At 35.8% G+C, this 22,024-nt stretch overlaps 1 protein-coding gene across 1 annotated transcript in view; it reads left to right on the forward strand.

Moving 5' to 3' along the window:
* The window catches only part of BLM (BLM RecQ like helicase), a 55,525-nt gene extending 34,975 nt beyond the window's left edge, over positions 1–20,550 (forward strand). The window contains exons 13-22 of the mRNA XM_036737230.1: positions 1,049–1,155; positions 1,871–2,031; positions 5,831–6,026; positions 7,452–7,642; positions 8,580–8,727; positions 9,799–9,998; positions 10,374–10,566; positions 11,601–11,723; positions 15,543–15,729; positions 19,338–20,550. Coding sequence (XP_036593125.1) covers positions 1,049–1,155; positions 1,871–2,031; positions 5,831–6,026; positions 7,452–7,642; positions 8,580–8,727; positions 9,799–9,998; positions 10,374–10,566; positions 11,601–11,723; positions 15,543–15,729; positions 19,338–19,506 — 1,675 coding nt within the window. The 3' untranslated portion in view covers positions 19,507–20,550. The remainder of the gene's footprint in view (positions 1–1,048; positions 1,156–1,870; positions 2,032–5,830; positions 6,027–7,451; positions 7,643–8,579; positions 8,728–9,798; positions 9,999–10,373; positions 10,567–11,600; positions 11,724–15,542; positions 15,730–19,337) is intronic.
* Positions 20,551–22,024: the final 1,474 nt, after the last annotated feature.

Raw genomic sequence — 22,024 nt, forward strand, 5'->3', positions numbered from 1 at the left:
GGGAGCTGTTAAATTGTACAATGTGAAATAGGAAATTTAAGTAATTTAAGGCTTCTTCCAGTCTTAGTAATCTAATGCTAATAAGTATTTTCCATAAAATTAAGCCATGATACTCTAATATAGAAATATGATGAGTTTCAGAATTTCATCAATGTAATCTTTAGAATACAGAATTAAATATTTTAGTGTAATGTCAGTTTCAGAAAAATATGAATAAATATTTGAAGTGCTACCTACATAAAGTCATGATAATTTTTTTTGGAGTTTTTTCCCTTCATATTTGACAGAATTAATGTTCTGTATGTGAGATGTATCAAATATTATACTTCAGGTTCTAGTATTATGCCACATGCAAAAGTCAATTTTAAAAGCTCTGCATTGATATGTGAAAGCTTAAGAGAAAAAAATAGAAATAATTTTCAGCATGTTTCTATCAGCCTTATGTTATGGTGACTGCCAGTTAGCATTCTCTTACATCAACTATGCTAATTGTCATATGCCCAGAAGTGGGGGGGAATCGGTATTCTCTGAATAACTTTTATGAAATTTTTTAAGGAAAATTTGTATTGTTAGTGAGCACTGCTATAGACAGATACCTGTGTTTTCTTATCCTAACAGTAGGTAGACATAATATATCTTATTACTGGATTCACATGTGGAAGCATCTTTTAAGATCATTTAGTCCAACCCTCTGCTTTTAAACATAGGGAAGACAAGGTCTAGGAAGGCTAATTGTATGATGTTATGTGTGGGTAACACTGGTCAAGATCTTGCAACTTTGTGAAAATTTTTGCAAGAGAACAGATTTAATTTTAATATATGTTTCTCCTGTATACTCCGTCACCACTTCCTTCCCTTCCTCATCCTTTGCTTGCTTCCATTTTATTGTTGTACGTTCATTGTGTACCATTCCAAGAGCCCCACCCATCTTGTCAAGACAAGTCAGTATTTGTGCTGCCTGTTTGGATGATCACTGCTTTGAACTTCTGGAAATGGTAAAAGTCAAGTTGCCTAAGAAGATTAAATTTTGTACTTTGGTCTTTTCTAGATTTAGCATGAGTTTTAACAGACATAATCTGAAGTATAGTGTGTTGCCCAAAAAACCGAAAAAGGTGGCATTTGATTGCTTAGAATGGATCAGAAAACATCACCCACGTGAGTAGAGACTTGTGAATTATGTTTGGGAGTGTTAAATAAATGTCTTTTTAATACCACATGGGATATAGAAGATTGCATATTTAACAATTCTTTTCTCATTATGAGAGCGCTAAGCAGTTATTTATAGTACAAAATATTTCAACTCTCCAATTCCTGGAGTTGGTAAAACCCCATTTGGCTTGACAACAGTAATCACTAACACAAGATATATGAAATATACCACCTGCATCTGTATTGTTAACTCTCAATTGTGATTTTTTTTTTGAGTCGATAATTACTTTCTCTGTCTTAGTATCAGCATGTATGTTATCCAGATTTTTTTGTTTCTATGCCGTCTCCCACCCACTTCCTGCTTTTTTAATTGGTTATATGAAAATGAGACCTAAGGTTAATTTCATTTATCTATGCAACCCTTTTCTCCCATCACCATAGAGAACTGAGACTTAACTTCCTATTGTCATGTGAGAAAGAAAAAGAGCATCATTTATTATTCCCATTTTATTAATAAGAACCTACAGATGGGTAAATAATTTGTCCAAGGTCTTCTGACGTGTCAATAGTAGAGCCAGGATTAGAACTTACTTCTGGTTCATGGAATTCGCCTATTTGAACTATGCTTTCGATATGATCTTCCTCCGTCCTTTTTTTTTAAATAGTGTTGAGGTAAAATAGGCCATTTTTCTCAGTGTAAACTATTTTGGTTTGTTTGCAGATGACTCAGGGATAATTTACTGCCTTTCCAGGCGTGAATGTGACACGATGGCTGACACCTTACAGAAGGATGGTCTCGCTGCCCTTGCTTATCATGCTGGCCTCAGTGATTCAGCTAGAGATGAAGTACAGCACAAGTGGATTAATCAAGATGGCTGCCAGGTAACACGAAAGCAGAAGACCACAAAGCTCACAGGAGATGAGTAAGAGTGTACATAACATCTAGGAATATTTAGTAGATGAAAGGCACCCAACATCAGAACAGGATTGAAATTCATTTGGAAGATGGATGAACTTAGACTATTTCTCTAGCTTTCATAACATTTAAGTTTTATAGAGATAAAGTTAAAACTTATTAATTCTGAGCTGAGCCAAATATAATGTTAACATAACATCTAGCTCTGGTCTTCTAGCTTTCCTATGTCATATCACATTTGAAGAAAAAGTAAAAACTACTCAAATGAAATGGTTATTTTTTGTACTACTTGATTAGGTATTCCATACAGTCAAGGTGAATTCTTTGTTGTTATTTTTTAAATAATCGTCTTTCTTATTTTTCTATTTCTTTATTTAATATTTTTTAGTTTTCAACATTGATTTCCACAAGATTTTGAGTTACAAATTTTCTCCCCATTTCTACATTCCCTCCACCCCAAGATGGCATATATTCTGATTTCCCTTTTCCCCAGTCTGCCCTCCCTTCTGTCACCCCACTCTTCCGCCCCCCCATCCCCTTTCCCTTTGCTTTCTTGTAGGGCAAGATAGATTTCTATACCCTGTTGCTTGTATATCTTATTTCCCAGTTGCATGTTAAAAAAAAAAAACTTTGAGCATTTGTTTTTAGAACTTTGAGTTCCAAATTTTCTCTCTTCTTTCCTCCCCACCCACACTCCTTGAGAAGGCAAGCAATTCAACATAGACCACACATGTATCATTATGCAAAACACTTCCATAACAGTCATGTTGTGAAAGACTAATTATATTTCCCTCCATCCTATCTTGTCCTCCTTTATTCAATTTTATCTCCTTAACCCTAGCCTTTTTCAAAAGTGTTTGCTTTTGATTACCTCCTCTTCCCCCCCCCCCCCCTCCCTTCTATCATCCTCTCTCTCTTATCCCCTTCCCCCCTAATTTCCTGTAGGGTAAGATACCCAATTGAGTGTGCATGTTATTCCCTCCTTAAGTCAGATGAAAGATTCATTCATTCCCTTTCACCTGCCCCCTCTTCCCTTCCAATAGAACTGCTTTTTCTTGCCACTTTTATGTGAGATAATTTACCCCATTCTATCTCTCCCTTTCTTCTTCTCCCAGTATGTTTCTCTCTCACCCCTTAATTGTATTTACTTATTTATTTTTAGGTATCCTTCCTTCATATTCAACTCACCCTCTGCCCTGTGTCTCTCTGTGTGTGTGTGTGTGTGTGTGTGTGTGTGTGTGTGTGTGTGTGTGTGTGTGTGTATGTGTGTGTATGTGTGTGTGTTCAAGCACTTTTGTATGCATGTGAGTGTATTTTGGGTCTCCTTTAGCAAGTCATTGACTTGTTTTTCATGATTTTTTGCATCACTCTCATTTATCTTCCCAATTTTTCCTCTACTTCTCTTACTTGCCTTTCCAAATCCTTTTTGAGCTCTTCCATGGCCTGAGACCAATTCATATTTTTCTTGGAGGCTTTTGATGTGGGATCTTTGACTTTGTTGACTTCTTCTGGCTGTATGTTTTGATCTTTGTCACCAAAAAAAGATTCAGTAGTCTGAGTCTTTCACTGCCTGTTCATGTTCCCAGCCAGCTACTTGACCCTTGAGGTTTTTGTCAGGGTATGACTGACTTCAGAATGGCGAGTGCTTTGTCCCAAGCTTCAGGGCATTGCACTGCTGTTTTCAGAGGTATTTCTACATGGCAAGTTCTGCCACACCAGCTCTCCTGCTCCCCCAAGAACCGCCAACCAGGGCTGTGACCCAGATCCAAGCAGGGCATCCTTCAGCAATTTGGATGTTTCTGACTTTGCACCATGCCTTATCATCATATGCTCAAAGATATCCTTTTTAAAATGCAGTTACCTTTAAATGTAACCCTCACTTACAATTCATTATCCCACTGTTGTGTATACATGGGCATTCTCTGGACACCTTGCCATCTGCCAAAAAGGGAGCATTATACCTTTCCCTTCTAAGAAAACTTGACCTTGATGACAGTGCCATGCATTTTTAGAAGGACAGCTAATCTGGAGTGCAGCACAGTTAACCTCTACTTTGATAAGGGTACACATTTGCTGAGTAAACATTAGGTAAATTGCAGCTCCCTTTTCTGATATTAGTCACAGATGTAAAACAAGTCCATGGCACTTCTTCCTTCAGTTTCACCATCAGTTGCTTTTAAGATTCTGTTCTTACAGGAGCAGCCCATTTTTTTTTTTTCAAAAAAGTATGAGTGAAAACATCAGCAAAATGTTGTTGACTTCTCACTGACAAACCATTTTCAGTACATGATAGATACTGCATTTATTAAGTGCTTATTTTGTGTCAGGTACCATGCTAATCACTGTTGATACAAGAACAAGAAAATAAAGTGGTTCCTACTGTCATGGAGCTCATATTCAAATTCATAAAAATAACACATAAAGAAGAGGTGGAAACAAAGGGGAGGGAGGAGACCTTCAAGGGGCCAAAGCAGTGTGGCGATGGAGCAGACCAGAAAGTGAACCAGTAGCAAAGTGTGTCCTGGCTGGAACTTTATGATATGGTGGTTCCAGGCAAAGATTCACCAGTCGTCAATTGGTAACTTATTCCTCTTGATTTTAAATCGTCATGTGCTTTCTGAAGAAAACCTTTTTTCAGTGTGATCCACTTTAAATTTTGGTGCTCACAAGATTCATTCTTCCAGTCAACAGGTATAGTATATTCAGCATATACTTTAAGGCATTATGCTGCTAGAATTTCCACTAAACTTTGATATGTCTTGAATTTGAAAGTTGGGCTACCATTAATGCAAGCCAGGGGATGTTACATGGCAAGATAGTTCAGCTGTAAGAAAGGGAAGCTTGTAAGGTGGTGGTGAGATGAGCAACTGATAGATAGATTGAGTTATGGGAGAAGGTGGTCATTATTATTTGATTAACTCTGAAAATGCACAACAGTTGGAACAACTTTGTTCATAGCATCTCTAATCTGTTCTCTCTATGACATCCAAACCCCAGAAGAACAAACAATGTGGCACAGGGCTTCAAGGTTGACTGTCATTGATGATGGGCTTAGCTATCTCATAATACTCAGCAATATTTGGTTACAAGACAACTTCAGTAATATGATACCTTACTGCAGTGCTGAGCCTTTCTTTACTTTGGAGTTTTCTGGAGATTGTGTATTACCAGTGTGAGAATTAATTATTTATGCTAACTGAGGTGACTAAACTGAAATATTAACCTAACATGAATAGTTCATTAGAACATTTAAAAGGAAAATTTGGTGATACAACTCTTAGAAGCATCTGTTATTCAAATTTTTCTTTGGAAACCATATAGACTAATAGCTTAAAACTATATTAAACTTTTGGGACACCCCATATTTTAAATGAAATGCAATCCTAGTTTTGTCTTCATAAGGAAAGCTTTTTTGAGAGGTTTTGAATTTTGCATTAAAAAATTCTTTAACAAAAAAATCCAAGGGGCAGCTAGGTGGCTCAGTGAGTAGAGCACCGGCCCTGGACTCAGGGGGACCTCAGACACTTGACACATGTACTAGCTGTGTGACCTTGGGCAAGTCACTTAACCCCAATTGCCCTGCCAAAAAACAAACCAAAAAAAAATTTAAAAAAAAACAAGAAAAACCAGAAAGCTATTGATATTTTCTTTATAGTCTTTCATTAAAAACTTCATTATGCTTAAATATTATTATTATTCACAGCTTAAAACTTAGATTTTGTCGATTTTTTTATTACAAACTAATCTTTTCTGATTTTATTTCAGGTTATTTGTGCAACAATTGCTTTTGGCATGGGGATTGACAAACCAGATGTGCGTTATGTTATCCATTCTTCTCTCCCTAAATCAGTAGAAGGATATTACCAGGAATCTGGCAGAGCTGGAAGAGATGGTGAAATGTCTCACTGTTTGCTTTTCTACAGCTACCATGATGTAACCAGACTTAAGAGACTTATTCTTAGTAAGCTAAAATTTTCTGTTGAGTGTTACAGAGTCTTTAGTCTGTGGTCCCCTTGGTCCTATTACCCTTAGATTAACACATAGTCATAGAAGAACAACCAAAATATTTATACAGGGCGTCCTAAGAGCCTTAGTTACAGATTTAAGCTTTATTAGCTTAAAAACTTAAGCTTTATTAGCTTAAATCTGTTAACTAAGACTTTTGGAACACTCCATATAGAAAGGGAGTGATTTCAAAATGACTAAAATTTTAAAAACTGGCACTAAAATTTAATGAAGGGTACGTTGAAAATTATATTTTAAATACTCATAATAACACTTTAGTATCAGACTTTGAAGGGTGAGATAGTATAACTGACTCTACATTTGATGTGTCGATTTGTTTTGCTTAATGAAGGGGTTGGAGAAGTTTTTGGTAAGTATTAACAGTATAAAGAAGTGGCGGGGCAACATCAGTAAGACACCTGGATTCAGCACTTTCTCATTCTGTTTTTATGAGCAAATTACTATATTACCCAGGGGTTCTTAATCTGGGGTCATGGACCACTCCCCACCCCCCATCCACATCATTCATGGATATAGTTTTAGGAGTTCTATGATCTTGGATGGCTAAAAAAAGTTATATTTTCTCTGACCTCTACTGAAATCTAGCACTTCTTTCAGTTATAAATATAGACAGAAAATATCGTACTGTGAAGGGATCCGTGAGTTTCATCAGTTTGCCAAAGGGATCCTTGACATAAAGAAGGTTAAGACTTTTCTTATAACCTGTCTTAACTCAGTGGTAAAATAGGAATAGTTCTACCTGCCACATCAACCTTACACATTGGATGTTGTAGCGAAAGCACTTTATAAAATGAAAAATGTCATATAAATTTGAATTGTTTTTATTTTATTGGCCTTGGGTTTTCCAGTGGATAAGTGAAATGATATGATCAAGGTTACTGGAGATTATAATGCACTCCAAATTTAACCATTTTTAGCTCAGTGTTTTTGGGAAGTGCATGGTTCTATACCATATATAAAAAGGAAGTTCACTAAGTACTTTGTTGAAGCACTTGAGGGCAGGAACTTACTTTTGGTTTATCACTACACAGTGCCTGGCACATAATAAATTACTTGTTATTTGATTCAGTAATAGTTAGTAGGTTAACTCCCATTTAGAAACTAAAAGGTTTCTAACAAAAAGATTTCCAAGCCCTATCTTATCAGTTATTTATTCCAAGAAAAACTCAATTCATTAACATTTTAGCAAAATATAGGATTATAGCTAACCCATTCAGTTCGTTGTAACAGGATTTCACCTGTAATATATCAGTAATTTTCTGATTTCATTCAGTTATCTTGCTTCCACTATCAACAGTAATATTCATCTGTTTTTGTTCTACTAAGTGTATTTTTCTTTGATGTGCCTTAAATTTTTCAGTGGAGAAAGATGGAAACAGTCATACACGACAGACTCACTTCAACAATCTGTATAGCATGGTACATTACTGTGAAAACATAATAGAATGCCGAAGACTCCAGCTTTTGTCATACTTTGGAGAAAATGAGTTTAATCCTAATTTTTGCAAGGAGTACCCAGATGTGACTTGTGATAACTGCTGCAAAAAGAAGGTAAAATGAGGGGATTTTATTTATTTTATGGGGGAGGCGTGGTAACTTGCTTGCTTTTGAAATGAAATATTAGTAAGATTTAAAAGATGAACAGGGAGAAAAAAATTGATCCTGTAAAATTAACTGTTACTGAAAACATGTTGGGACAAGTGATTTTTATGCTATTTCCTTTCCTAAAGGTCTGTAAAAAGATATTGGATACTCCAGAATAGTTAGTTATTGGTTATTAAGGCGAATTTTTAGTTTTTCAAGATTGGCAGGGTGGGGATCAAAAGCACAGCTACATGAAACATTTAAAATGAAGCAAAATGTATTTACGATCTAGGGCAAAAACTATTGTTTTCAGTGGAGGTAGGTAATAAGGTTTATCTTCATCCAGGAAAACAAATAGATTTGTAATTCTCTGTGTATTAGACCAACCATGTTATTTTGTAAAATTAATAAAATTTATAGAATGCCAGCAGATACCTTTATCTAATTTACATTTCAGGAATAATTTGCTAGTCTCATAGGATCTGGCCCCTTTTGTGTTATTATAGTTACCTAATTATTCTTTCTGTATTTAGAAAGTTTGGTTAATTCAAACAAGTATTCCTCAAACCCCTGCCGTATGCCTCTCATTGTACTAGGTGCTCTGGAGCCTAGCACAAAGAAAGTAAAAGATACAGTTTACCCTCAGATATTTTGTAATCTAGTTGAGGAAATAAGACAAACATCTATGAAACAATTAGAGAACAAGGCAGTATGATTTCTAGGGAAGACCTATAAAGATGGAGAAGAAAGAGAATCTGAAAATTCTATAATTTGTTGTCTTGTATAAATGGTCTTTTATGGGCAACATAAAGTATAATCATATGCGAATTCATTTTAAACCCTAGCAGTTTGAAAACCAATTGCCATCTTAGTTATAACAGAAACAATTGTTTACTACTGGTAGGATTACAAGACAAGGGATGTGACAGAAGATGTGAAAAACATCATAAAGTTTGTTCAAGAGCATGATTCATTGAATGGAGAAAGAAATAAAAGGAATATGGGCTCTTGTGGAAGATTTACTCTAAACATGCTGGTTGATATTTTCCTGGGTAAGTTGTTTCATTGGTAGATTTTACTCTATGTAAATAAAATCCAGGGAATTTGTTACAGATACAGAGAAGAAAGCAGTTCTATATTCCTGTAGTATTTAACAGCGTTATAACAACACAAAATTAGCTTTTAAAAATAATATCATTATTTAACCACTTTTATAAAAGTTTATGTGAAAAGGATGCAGGTATTAATGTTTTAGAGGGAAGCTATATTAAAAAGCTATTAGCCACTTTTGTTACAGGTCAGTTCTCATAGTAAGCTTCTTAGAGCATCAAAATAGATCCTTGCCATGAAGTTGTATTCATGGCAAGGCCATTGTTAGGATTCCTTTTTTCAAAACCTCTATGAAATGAATGTGCAGTCTTCCAGAAAATAATAAACAAACACCAAAAGCACATTGCTTTTTCTTCTGTCCTTTTCCTCCATATTGTTTTGGATCTATTTAGGTGTTATTTTTTTTTTTGGTACATGATTTAGAAATTACTTGTGTTTCTTTGACGATGTTTCTTTAGCATATTTTGAGGCAGTTGGAGTCTATGTTTAATATTGCTTAATGGCAAATCAAAACAACTCTTTTGCTGCATAAGAACAGAATGGCATATAATTCACACACAAGTCAATTTTGTTTTTTATTTGAAAGTTTTTATTCAAAAATAAGAATAATTTATATGAGCAACAATCAGCAAAACACTGTTTCTAAGGTTATAGAATTAATTTTGTTATACAGAACATTTCTTTAAATACTAATATGCTTTAAGAGGATTTTATCCCAAGAAGTATAATATTTGTAAGATGCCACATCTTATTTTTTATCATGAAGGGGGAAGGGCAAGTATTTTTACATAGATGATTTAAGAGAAAAAAACAGATCTAAAGATGTAAGAAACATCCATCCATTTATATCTCTCCTTGAGATTTTCTATGAAATAGTATGTTCAGATTTAATCCATGTTCTGTCTAGTTCAGACTTACCCGTCAATTATTTGTCAATCTATGGAAATCACTAAGGGAGTGTGATATTGGTGGTATTACCTATACATGCTAAAGAAACTTTGCTTTCTCATCAGGGAGTAAAACTGCTAAGACTCAATCAGGCATATTTGGGAAGGGAGCCGCTTATTCAAGACATAATGCCGAAAGACTTTTGAAAAAGCTAATACTTGACAAAATTTTGGATGAAGACTTGTACATCAATGCTAATGACCAAGCAATTGCCTATGTGATGTTAGGCGAGAAAGCCCAGGTGGTTCTGGATGGGTATTTAAAGGTAGATCATTTGAAATTTAAATTTATCTTTACCTTCTGTCTGCATCTTTCAAGTAAACAAAGAGGAATAGTTGTGTGTTAGGCAGACCATAAACATTTGTATGTTTAAATGTGTGTGTGGGTGTATATATTGCACTACATATTTTATAAAAGGTAGTCCTGTAAATTTGTGTTCATTCTGTCCTTATGAATTTCAAAATCATTTCTCAGGAAAGTTTAAATAAAAACTGAATCAAAATAGTCATATTGGGTACATCAAAATTTAATGGAATTTATTTGTCCATCAGATCACTGGCACATAAGTGATTTTCATTTTACTTAGAAAGCATGTTTGCTTATTTACAGTTCCATATATGGCTTTTTCTTTCCCCCAAAGGTGGACTTTCAGGAAACTGAGAATTTCAGTGGTATAAGAAAGCAAAAGGCTTTAGTGGCAAAGATATCCCAGAGAGAAGAGCTAGTTAAGAAGTGCCTGGGAGAACTTACAGAGGTCTGCAAAGGGCTCGGGAAGGCTTTTGGTGTCCATTACTTCAATATATTTAATACTGTTACTCTAAAAAAGCTTGCAGGTATGTATGAACCTTCAGTTACTTGAACTATAAATTAATAGACCAAAAATTAATTTTACTATGAATCTTCTTGTCTAAAATTCATGGTCTCTGGAGAGTTGAAAGTTTAAAAATGTGGTTTAATTTCAGTCAGGATAAAATAGCCCTTTAGTAAAAATGTATCCTGCATTCCACTGTTTTTGATGTTGTTCTCTACTGGTATGCCTTAGGATGGGAAGTGTTTTCATGATCTCATCAGCTTCAGCATTAAAATCTGCCATAATTGATTGAGAATAACACTCATTTTCTTCTAGATTCTTCCTTTGCGGTGGTTCATAATCACCCCTTCCTTTCTGTTCTTCCATCACCGCCCTGGCCTAGTCCCTTTCATTTAGTCCTAGGATAGTTATAATGATCACGTTGTCCTTCATGTCTTCAGTCTTTTTACTCAGCCAGCCTGTCCTAAACAGTACTTCCACAGAGGAAAACACTGCTCTTCACATCACTTCCTGTTCTTCCATTCAAAAATTTCCAAACCTGTTACCTACAGGATAAAGACTGTTAGACTCCTTGAGCTGACGTTCAAGTCCCTCTACAGTCTGGCTCCTACCTAGATCTCCAGTATTGCCCCTAGTACTCCAATCAGACAGATCTGTTAATTGTATTCCTGGTTAAGTCATGCACATTCTCACTTGTACACTTTTATTTACATTGTCCTTCATGTCATAGATGCTCTCTTTGCAGTTCTTTACTACTTCAGAGCCCAGTCCTAGTACTGTCTCTCCCACAAAGCCTTCTCCAGCCATATCAGCTTTTCATGGTTACTCCCTCTTCTGACTGCCATTCGTTTGGTCCTTAACAAGGACTAATAATGTTGATACTGGATTCTGCCTTTGTATGTCCTGTGCCTCTCATAGATTGTAAACTCCTCAAGAGTAGAGACTATGTTTTTAATATTTTTATGTATTTTAAATCCCCATTGCTTAATTTGTACTATTTATTTAATAAATGTTCAATAAGAATCTGATTTCTGTTTGTTTTATACCTGTACATAGAGTCTTTATCTTCTGATCCTGAGGTTTTGCTTCAAATTGATGGTGTTACAGAAGACAAACTGGAAAAATACGGTGCTGAAGTGATTTCAGTCCTCCAGAAATACTCTGAGTGTACATTGCCAGGTTCAGTATCTCTTCAATATTCAATATCTCATTTTGTTTATTAATTAAGAGTTATTTATATAATCTATGTCTCTAAAAAAAAAACCCTGGATAAGCACATGGCTTTTTTACTTTCTGTTAAGTGTTTACACTTTGACATAGCCAGACCCAACAACACCAAAAGCATGTTATTCAGTAGGCCAGTAACATTTGTTCTTAAACAGGGTACCCAGTACTTTAGAATATAACTTAAATAAAATTAATTATTGCCTTAGAGGCCTGAAGGTGGGACCATAGAATAGTATGATGTAGTAGAAAAAGTTACCAAAGTTAACAGACCTCATTAAACTCCTACAATGTGCCTAGCACTGTGCTGGGCATTTGGATACAAAAATCCCCATTCCCAAGGAGGTTACGTTCTATTGGGAAGGACAAGAAGCATGTGTGCGTGTGTTTGTGTACAGAATAAATATGAAGAAATAAATGGAAATCCATTCAAGATGATTTGGGAAGAAAAAATAGTAACTAAGAAAATCAATAAAGAGCATGAAGAAGATTGTGCTTGAGTTCTGTCTTTGAAAGAAGGGAGATATTCTTTGAGGCAGAGCTGAGGAGGGAATGCATTCCAGAAATGTGCACTGGCCGCTATAATGACACAGATGGAAGAGGTGGAGATATTTTATGAGGAACAAAGAAGAGGAAATCATTTTGACTGGATCAGAAAATGCCAGAGGGAGAGCAATGTCCAGTGACACTGAAAAATAGGTCAGGACCAGGACCAGATTGTGAAAGTCTCATATGTTATCCTATAGGCAACAGGAACCATTGGAGCTGATTGAGTAGGGCAGTAACATGGACAGAGTTATGCTTAATGACAATTATTTAGACAGAAGTCTATAAGATGGACAGGAGTGGTGAGAGACTTGAGGCAGGAGAAGCTATTGTAATGATCCAGGCAAGAGGGTCTTAACTAGGTGATAGATCTATAAGCAAAGAGAGGGAGTCAGATGTAAAAGATGTTATGGAGATAGAAACAGTAAGATTTGTCCATTAATTAGATATGTGAGGGAAGGGAGAAAACAAAAGAATACAAAACAATCCCAAGATTAGTCACCAGGGAGACTGGAAGGATGATCATACCTTTTACCCAAAAAAGGGAAGTTTGGAGGAGGGGGGGAGTTTATGGAGAAGGATAATGAGTTCAGCCTTGGCCATTTTGAGTTCAAGATGTCTCTGGGATGTCTGATTTGAAATGTCTAGTAAGCAGTTGGTGATAGGGAACTGAAGCTCAGGAAAGAGCCTGGATTGGATATATAAACCTGGGAGCTCAACCAAGAGAAAGGATAGAGGAAAAAGACTTTGAGAGAGCAGTTTCAGTTGAGTGAGGCTAGAAACCAAGATTGAGGAGTGAATGAGAGGAAGTAGAGTCAGTGAGGGTAAGTGGTTTTTTCAAGGAGTCTGGCTAAGAAAGGTAAGAGATATAGAACAGTGGCTTGGTGCTGAGACTTGGGCGTGTTTGAATTATGTAAGAAAGGAACCAATAGATAGGGAAAGGTGGGAATTGCAGGGGGACAGAGTGGGAGCTGGGGAGATATAGTCTATTCTGGAGAGGTTGTGGTGTCATGAGGACTAGTCGACAGAAGGGTGAATGAAAGAGTAACAGGTCCAGGGAGAAGAGGTAGCTGTTCATTATGGAACTGAATCCCATAAAGACTAGTGGAAGGCCTGAGTGGGTTTGAAGTGAGGCATGGGTAAGGTAGGATCAAGAAGGATAGGAATGAAAAAACAGAAGGTAGGAATTGGAGGTAGTTTGCTCTTATGTGGCCGGTGATTTATACAGGGAGAGGAATCGTTGTGGATGCTAATTCTAACTTAGCTATTAACTAGCTTGGGAAAGCAACATATAACTTCTGTGCCACAGTTTCACTGTCTAGAAGATGATCTACTTTCATGAATAATGTAAAAATAAAGTCAAAACGTAGATCAGAATTTTTGTCAAAAGAACGCACAATATAAAATCTATGTATTCTTTGTCCATAAAAATACCTGTTACAAAAATTCCACAGAAATATAACTATTTCTAAGCATTCGATTAAGCATTGGCAAAAGACTCCTATAGCTGCTGTCCTCTTGATATTCATTATTACTAAGATTTAAAAAGGGGACTGGTGGGAATGAAAACTATATTATCCTATGCCAAAGGAATAGTTTTTTATATTTTTCCTCTAATATGTTGCCTTGTAATTAGACACAGTGTCAAGATCCAGTTTTCATGTTTTTATTCACTTCTGCAGATAGTTTCTTTTTGAATGTCTTAGGGATAGGGACTTGACCTTGGTTGCAGGTTAGCACTTCTTTACAACTTAATAGTCTTAAAGAGATGACTTGCCCAGAGTCACAAAGCAAGTATATAATAGAGGCAAGACTTGAACCCAGGTCTTCCTAACTTCCCTGTACTGTCAAGGGTACCACCATCGTTCTAGTCATTCAGGCTCACAACTAGAACGATGGTGGTACCCTTGACAGTACAAATATTTGGAAGCTGCTTAGGTATAGATGAAATAGGACCATAATGGATGGTGAACGCTGCCTCTATGCTAGTGATAACATGAAGATTCATCCATATGGTGGAGTGGACTGGAGCAGATTTTTCTTAAGACTTCTTCCCTATCCCCTGCCCTGGCTTACCAACCACTCAACAAATGATTTTCTTTATAAAATAGAAATAGAGTCACAGTTGTGTTCTGCAGACAAATTCCGTGACTTCGAAGTACTCTGAAATGCAAATCATTTTGTAAATTATCACTGTTGCAGAATTATACATTCATAGATACTCTTTGACAACATAATTAGTGAAATGTTCACAGCTGTTATGTGAAGATGTGTCTGCACATATCAAAAGAAAAGTTTGTCTAGAATTTTTTGTTGCTTAATTGTTAAATAAGTTTCTACCTTGTACTGAAGTATTTGTCCTTATTAAACATGGTTCAGTTAGTTACAGCGTCGTCAAATGCTAAGAACTGAGAAGAACCTTAGCAGGAATCATCATCCTCATTTTATAGATAAGGAAACTGAGACCCAGAGATGAAGTGATTTGTCCATAATCACACAGCAAGTTGTGGCAGCACCAGGACTAGAACCTTGATCTCCTTGCTAACTCAGTCCAGTGAGCAGCATGGTATATACCATGCTGACTAGTCAAATATAGACCTTGCTAAAGGTAGTTCCTGTCCAACAGGCCTTTTTTCCTCTATTATAATTAAATTAATGCTAGCTTTAATAGCTTAAAGCTGCAGTAATACTTCTGGGAAATGATGTATTTGCATGGTATTTATCTATTGTCAAATACTCAAGATGTCCTACAGGGGCTATGTAATATGAACCACTAAGAGAATGGTTCACAATCCTGGTTTTGTGATGGCCCAGATTGTATGTAGTTATCTCAACTGATATTGTAAAAAAATAAATTTATATATATATATTCCTTTAGTTGTGTGCGTGCTGCCATTGAGTATTTGGGATATGAGTAGGAAAGGGATGTTATGAAAATGAATAAATCACCAAGTGTCAGAACTCCCAAAATGCTGCGAATTGCTTCTTGAGTTGTAGCTTACATTATGAATGAATTGCTTTCATGGGACTCAGAGATAAGAAAGTTTTAACTCCAAGATTGAAATCCAATAAGTTCTCTCTTGTTTTAACTTAAATTCCCAAACCCATAGAACTATCAAGATACCAGGAAGTGTTGTATCCAAAAGCTTTATTTCCCTCAACTATAAAAATATTGATTTGAAACCAAAACAATGTTGCCTAAGAGTATGTATTATTGTCCATTTGTAGGTAATGATAATGATCCCCTACGGTTAAGTCCTCACGATGCCGAAAGAAATGAAGAAGAAACCCAAGTATCTTCTCACTATTTTTCAAATAAAACTAAAAATGAGAGGAAGAGGAGAAGGTTGCCAACCTTTCAAAAGTCCAAAAGGAGAAAAACAAGCCATGGGAGCCAGCAATCAAATTCAAGGAGGTATGTTTCTTTTGCTTTGGGTTATATTTTGCAACCCATCGTAGCAGGAAGAAAACTACACTATTTCTCTGGTTTGGTTTGAAGCATTTGTTAGTCATCCAACAAATATTTATTAAAGTATATGCATGATGCTAGGTGCTTTTGAATAATACCTTATGTTTGTTTAGTATTTTTCACTTGACAAAATATTTTTATGTACATTAGTTCATTTGGTCCTGATAATACTACAGACAGATATTATTATCCTATTTTACAAATGAAGAAACCAAGGCTCAGAGTGACGAAATGACTAATGGTTACATTTCCCATTAACAAACTGCTAGCTCAGATTTGAGGGGGATAAAAAATTATATTTCAGATTCTTGAATTATCTGTTCTGGACTACAGTGATTCCATCTAGATTATTTTCAAAATAAATGATTTTCTTGAGCTGATTATATACTAGTCCATAATACCTCTACATAAATACCAAGTAGTTAACTCATCACTATAGAATTATCTATTTAATTAATATTTGCTGTTTCTTACATTAAAATTCTTCAAAATCATATGATTCTGAATCTACAAGCTGGTGGATTGGTATGTTAGGAACATGATGAAAAAAAAAAAAACCTCTGCTTGTTTTTATATAAGACAGAGATTTCATCTCCCTACCCTTGCAACAATATCCAGGAGAGGGTTGTAACCTGGAAGATCCAGAAGAGGACTACATACATTATCTGTCCAGCAGTTAATTGTAAATCCTAATTTAAAATTAGTTAATGATTCCAAGTACCAATATAACATCATCAACCTTTCATTTTAGGAGCCAGTTAAAAACCAGTGTTATTTGGTGAATTCAGGGTGAAAGAAAATGTAGACCTTGGTTATTTTTTTGTAAGGAAAGCAAAACCTTCATGTGTTTGATTTGTCGAATCCATATAGAGGAGTATAATTCAAAGTGCTTGGTTATTTTTCATTTCTTTATACCCTTGTCGCCTCTCTGCAAGCCTTCCTATTATAGCCATAAAAGAGAGCTCTGGATTGTTGCCTGTTTAGTTAAGGGATGGGTAGGGTTGTGGCTGTTACTTAAATCTAAAAAATGTGAAACTAAAAATAACGACATTTTCACAGAGATGTTTTTAGATAATGGGAAAAATCTGTAGTAAGCTTTGTAAGCTATTGTATTCTCCCTTGTGGCCTCCTAGAGAGTAAAATTGAAAATTATGTTGGGGTTGGGACAGAGGTCATGTTTTCCTTAGTTATCACTTTCTATGTGGAATCACTACCTTTTTTATGCTAGTTCTTCTGCCAATGCCCAGGAATGTATGCTCATTACTAAGAATGAGTTTAATTTTATAGTGTTCAGTACACCAGAGACCAGCAGTTATTCCATAGGGGTTTTTTAATGTTCTTATTTTCTTCCTTTGCTCTGCTGCTTTGGGAAATGTTTTATTCTCTAATAGAGTATGCACAAAATGTAATTGTTTCCTAAACAGGTGAATTATCTTCTAAATAATTTTTATTTGGGTCTAATCTTAAACCAGGGGCTGTTTTGTTTACTTATTAAAGAGAAACATTTCCCACTATAATCTGGCCTCAAATCTTGTCAGGCTAAATGAAACTCAGCTTTATCCAAAAAGCTTCACAGATTTTGATGATGAATTTTAATCATGTTATCAAGCATAAGTGTCTCTTATTATTCCAATATACACTTATATTTGTTATTGATTTTTTTTCACATCACACCCTCTCTTAGAAATGAAAAGCCAATTTATTATTACTATTCCATTTTCACTCATCAAGCTGCTATAGAAGAGAATTTTCCCGTTATATTGTGCCCACTCAACTAGATGACTGTCTTTCAGAACCCTTACCCTGGGTTCTTTTATCCCCATGTTTTGCCTCTTCTGAACAGTAAACAATAAGCCAGTTGTGTATTTGATGTTCTGACTATGGGTAAAAAAAAAAACTGCCCAGGTGAAATGGAAGTGACTATTTGCAAACTTAATATTCAGCAAATCCAGGAAAAACAGCAGGGGTATTCATTTGAGGTTTTATTTCTCGGCAAGAGGTCAGCTTATGGAAACAGGAAAAAGTGTTTCCCTTCCAGTTCAGAACAACCAAGACCTACTTCATCATCCAGGCCCTAGCCATGTTCTACATTAAGTTACTTAAGAAGAGCAAGGGTTAATTTAACAAAAGTCTTAAGTCTTCAGTGCTGAAAGAAGACCAGCATTGACCAACAGAAGACTATAGTCATAACAACATGCCCCAAAGACATGCAGAAACAGTAATGGCATGTCAAAATGCCATGGAATTAATGCTGGGCATAAATTCAGCACAGTTACAATACAGCAGGAAATAGCTCTGTGGCAAAAAGCTTCTATAGATAACACTGCCATTATCTTTGTAAGCAGTCTGGCAGTGTGGGGTTTTTTTTGTTTTTGTTTTGTAAAAAGCCATTATCTTTAGGTCAGCAGGGGAAGTGACGGTGCTGGGAGGACTTGAGAATAAACCATTTTGGGGAGTGAGAGCTGCCACTGGAAACTCCTCACCTTCTTAGGCTACCATTCCACTCCCACTTTCCTTTCTGAGTTAAAAGGTAATTGGACGTAGAGTTGGAAGCAACAGTGGGATAGAATGTTGGGGAAGCAACTTTCAGAAAGCAGCTCCTCCCACACTAGGCCAGTGGATTGGAGCCAAAAGCAGCTCATGTTCCCTTTGCCTATTAAGCCCACCCAGCAGACCAGCTCCACTTTCTGTCTTCTCTGCTGTCATTTTAAAAGGCATCAGCAGGGTTTCACCTACCTACCCTAGGAGTTTCCTCCACGCCAAGAGTAGGCTGTTTGGGAGATGAGAAAATGGCCCTCTCACCACTTCTTCCCAGACATACATTTTCCTGAAATGTGAATATGATTACATGGTACACATGGGCCAAGAGTTTGGGGGCTTTACTTTAAGGTGTTTTCATTTATTTAAGTTGTTTGAAACAGAATCAGTGGTGGGTAACTGTAACAAACTGGAACAAAGGGATATGAAATCAAAATCTATAAAATTGCTAAGCATGGGGATAAATAGAATGAACTTATTGAATTCCCTGATCTAGGGGATAACTCTCTTTAAGTATACTTAGGTAAATGAAAGGTTACTTTACATATCAGTAAACTCAAGGAACTTATTACCACCAAGAAGTTGTACAGGCTGAAAATAAAGATAGGTATAAAAAGGGAATTAGATAAACCCATAATGGATTATTAAACAAAACAATAATGTCTTTGGCATACCCTCAGTTTTCTTGAGATTCACATTGAGGAGGGCAACCATACCCACTCAAGACATCTTTGGTTTTGCAAAAGACAACATTGGGCTGACCATGTGTATGACTCAGTATGGCAATTCTTGTATTAATATAGGAAATACTACTAGTGACAGGATTGGACTTGTAGATCATTTTACCTTGTGTTATTCCATTTCTAGGGCATTTCTTACTGTCTTTGCTCATTTGGTTTGGTAAGAGTTTTATTTAGATGTTAGCCTAAACTAAGTCATGATAAGAGTAATTTTATTTTACCACTCAAAATGAAATCAACATGGTTTAATTTGGATTTCTCTGGTCATATTTCTAGGGGATGCAGAAAGACATCTTCTAAAAGCAAATCCTCAAATGCATTTGGATCCAATCCAGCATCTTATAGTTCTCAAGTAACTTCAGGAGCCAGTAGAAAATTAGGGATTATGGCTCCACCAAAGCCTAAAAATAGACCATTCCTTCAACCATCATATTCATTTTTGTAACAACCAAACACAAATGTGCATAGTTCTTATTTTTATATCTGTCATCATCTGACCTGCACCAATTGTAATGGGTAACTGCCATAATACAACTTGTAAATTTTATTTTTAATGAAGTATATGTTAAACATTAGAGATCTTTTCACTTATTTGGATATAATATGTCTTTTTGGAGGTGGAGAGGGACACTTCTTCCAGATACTCATAGTTTGCTGTTATCTTATGTACCATGGCCATTGTTCTGCAGAATAATCTGTAGCAAAAGTTGGACTATCATTCAGCCAGTGAAATTAACAATAAAGTTTTCTAAAATCTGTGGTTGCTCTGGTTTCCCATTTCAGGAGTACTCCAAATACACAGGTTTCCCCAACATGTTTCTATCCCTGACCCTTCTCCGAAGCTCTAGTCCCATAAGTATAACTGTTTACTGGATACTATCATTTGAATATCCTTTCATCTCTTTAAATTCATGGTGTCTGAAACTGAACTTATTCCCTCCTTCCCCAAACATAAAATATCTTTTCCACTATTACCTATCTGAATTATTATTTTTGTTGTATTATTATCTGCAAAGGATGTTTAGTATATCTGCCTTCTTATATTTATTTGCAATTCCTCTATGCCCTAATAGATAATCAGTTTTTGTAAAAGTGCCTTGCGATGCTGAGAAATATTTAAATTCTTTAGTGGTTCTTATTCAGAAGCATGATAAGTCATTAAGTTTTAATTTCTCCAGTAATTTGTTCAATTCTATATTTTTCCTTTCATTTACTTTTGTTAGTTTTGTCAGCAAGAAAATAACGTTAAAGTCTCCTACTGTTGTGTTATTGTCTGTCTTTTTGCAATTTAATTTTTACTTTTATGATTTTAGATGCTATGTTTAATATTATTTCTGGTTCATTATCTAGGGTTCATTTAAGCATAATTCAATTTCCTTGTTCATCTCCACTTATATTATAAATGTTTAATTTTACATTGTGTTATAGCATACTTCAAACTCCTTCTTTGGATTCACCTGGTGCATAGTAAATTTTATTTCAGCCTCTCGTTTTTATTTGTCTGCTTTTTAGATGCCTTCCTTGTAAGCAACAGATCATGGTCGTTTGTGTTCTTATCCATTTATTGGATTATTTAGTCTATTCACATTTAAGAGCATGAGACTTAAAATTGTGACTTTTTCCCATTTCTATTTCTAGTATTTTAATTAGGATTTTTTTTTTAATTTTTGGTTCCTCTTAAATCAGTGCTTTGCCCCTATAATTAGTTTTACTCTATCTATTTTGATGCAGCCCTGCTCCCACAGAGTCGCTTTTTCTGTTCATGTCCCCTTCCCTCCTGTTTTTGTCAATTCTTTCTTCAGCTGGGAGTTTTACTTATTTATTGATATCTTATCTCATTCTTCCCATCCTTTTCCCCCCTCAGAAATGGTTAATTCATAATTTTCTTCTTCTCTTCCCCTTCTGCTTATCTTTTGTTGTTTTCATCCTCCCCCCTTTGTAAGGATTTCTTTACCTTGTTCTCTTCATTGATTTTCTTTCCTATTTATTCTAAACTTTTATTCTTTGACTAGTGGCTTATTCTTTAATCTCTCTTTTCTTCATAGAATGAAAGCTTCTGAAGTACTACTTTTGAACTCCCTCTATGTTAGGAATTCTTAACCTACAATCTATGAACTGTTGTTTTTTTTAATATTTTGATCATTGTATTTCACCATAATTGGTTTTTTATAAGCTTTTGTATTTTATGCATTTAAAATCATTACCCTTAGAAGAAGACCATGACAAAATAAAGTTAAGAACCCTTGGTGAAAAGGTGCTAGGTGAGGAGTATTTCTTCTCCATGAAATTCTCAAGTGCAGTACCCCCATCTCCTTGAGTTCAAAGACTGGCCCACCTTAGCCTTGGGTTTCAGTAGATAAAAGTCCCTCTTTCTACAGCATCTCTTCAGTAATAGTAGCTTATAACATAGTCTTTAGGCTTTCCTTACAACAACCCTATGACATAGTAGCCAGGTAGAGCCTCGTTAGCTATTCTTCCCATGAAATGTTTCTTACAGAAGCTGTTTAAAATGTCATCGGGACTCTGATCACCCAGGCACGTTTAAAAAAAAAAAATTAACCCTGTTAAAGCCTTGTTAAAAATGGACTTTGTTGGGCAGCTAGGTGGCTCAGTGAGTAGAGCACTGGCCCTGGAGTCAGGAGGACCTGAGTTCAAATCCAGCCTCAGACATTTGACACACTGACTAGCTGTGTGACCTTGGGCAAGTCGCTTAAGCCCAATTGCCCTGCCTTCCACCCTGAAAAAATAAAAAAATTTTAAAAAATGGACTTTGTTCTCTCAAGTGTCTCTCCCAGACTTTCCTAGTGGTTGGTCAGAAGATGCGTGTGACCTCCCTATTCACTAGAATCCTAAAGGACAATATTAGTCTTATTCTCAATCCAACTTCCTTGCCTGAGTTGATGTCTAAATCCCATATATCTTTGGAGAGCTCTCCGTCCACCCCATGAATATTTCTTTGTGTG

This window comes from Trichosurus vulpecula, chromosome 8, assembly GCF_011100635.1.
Source record: "Trichosurus vulpecula isolate mTriVul1 chromosome 8, mTriVul1.pri, whole genome shotgun sequence".
In the NCBI taxonomy this organism is placed as follows: Eukaryota; Metazoa; Chordata; class Mammalia; order Diprotodontia; family Phalangeridae; genus Trichosurus; species Trichosurus vulpecula.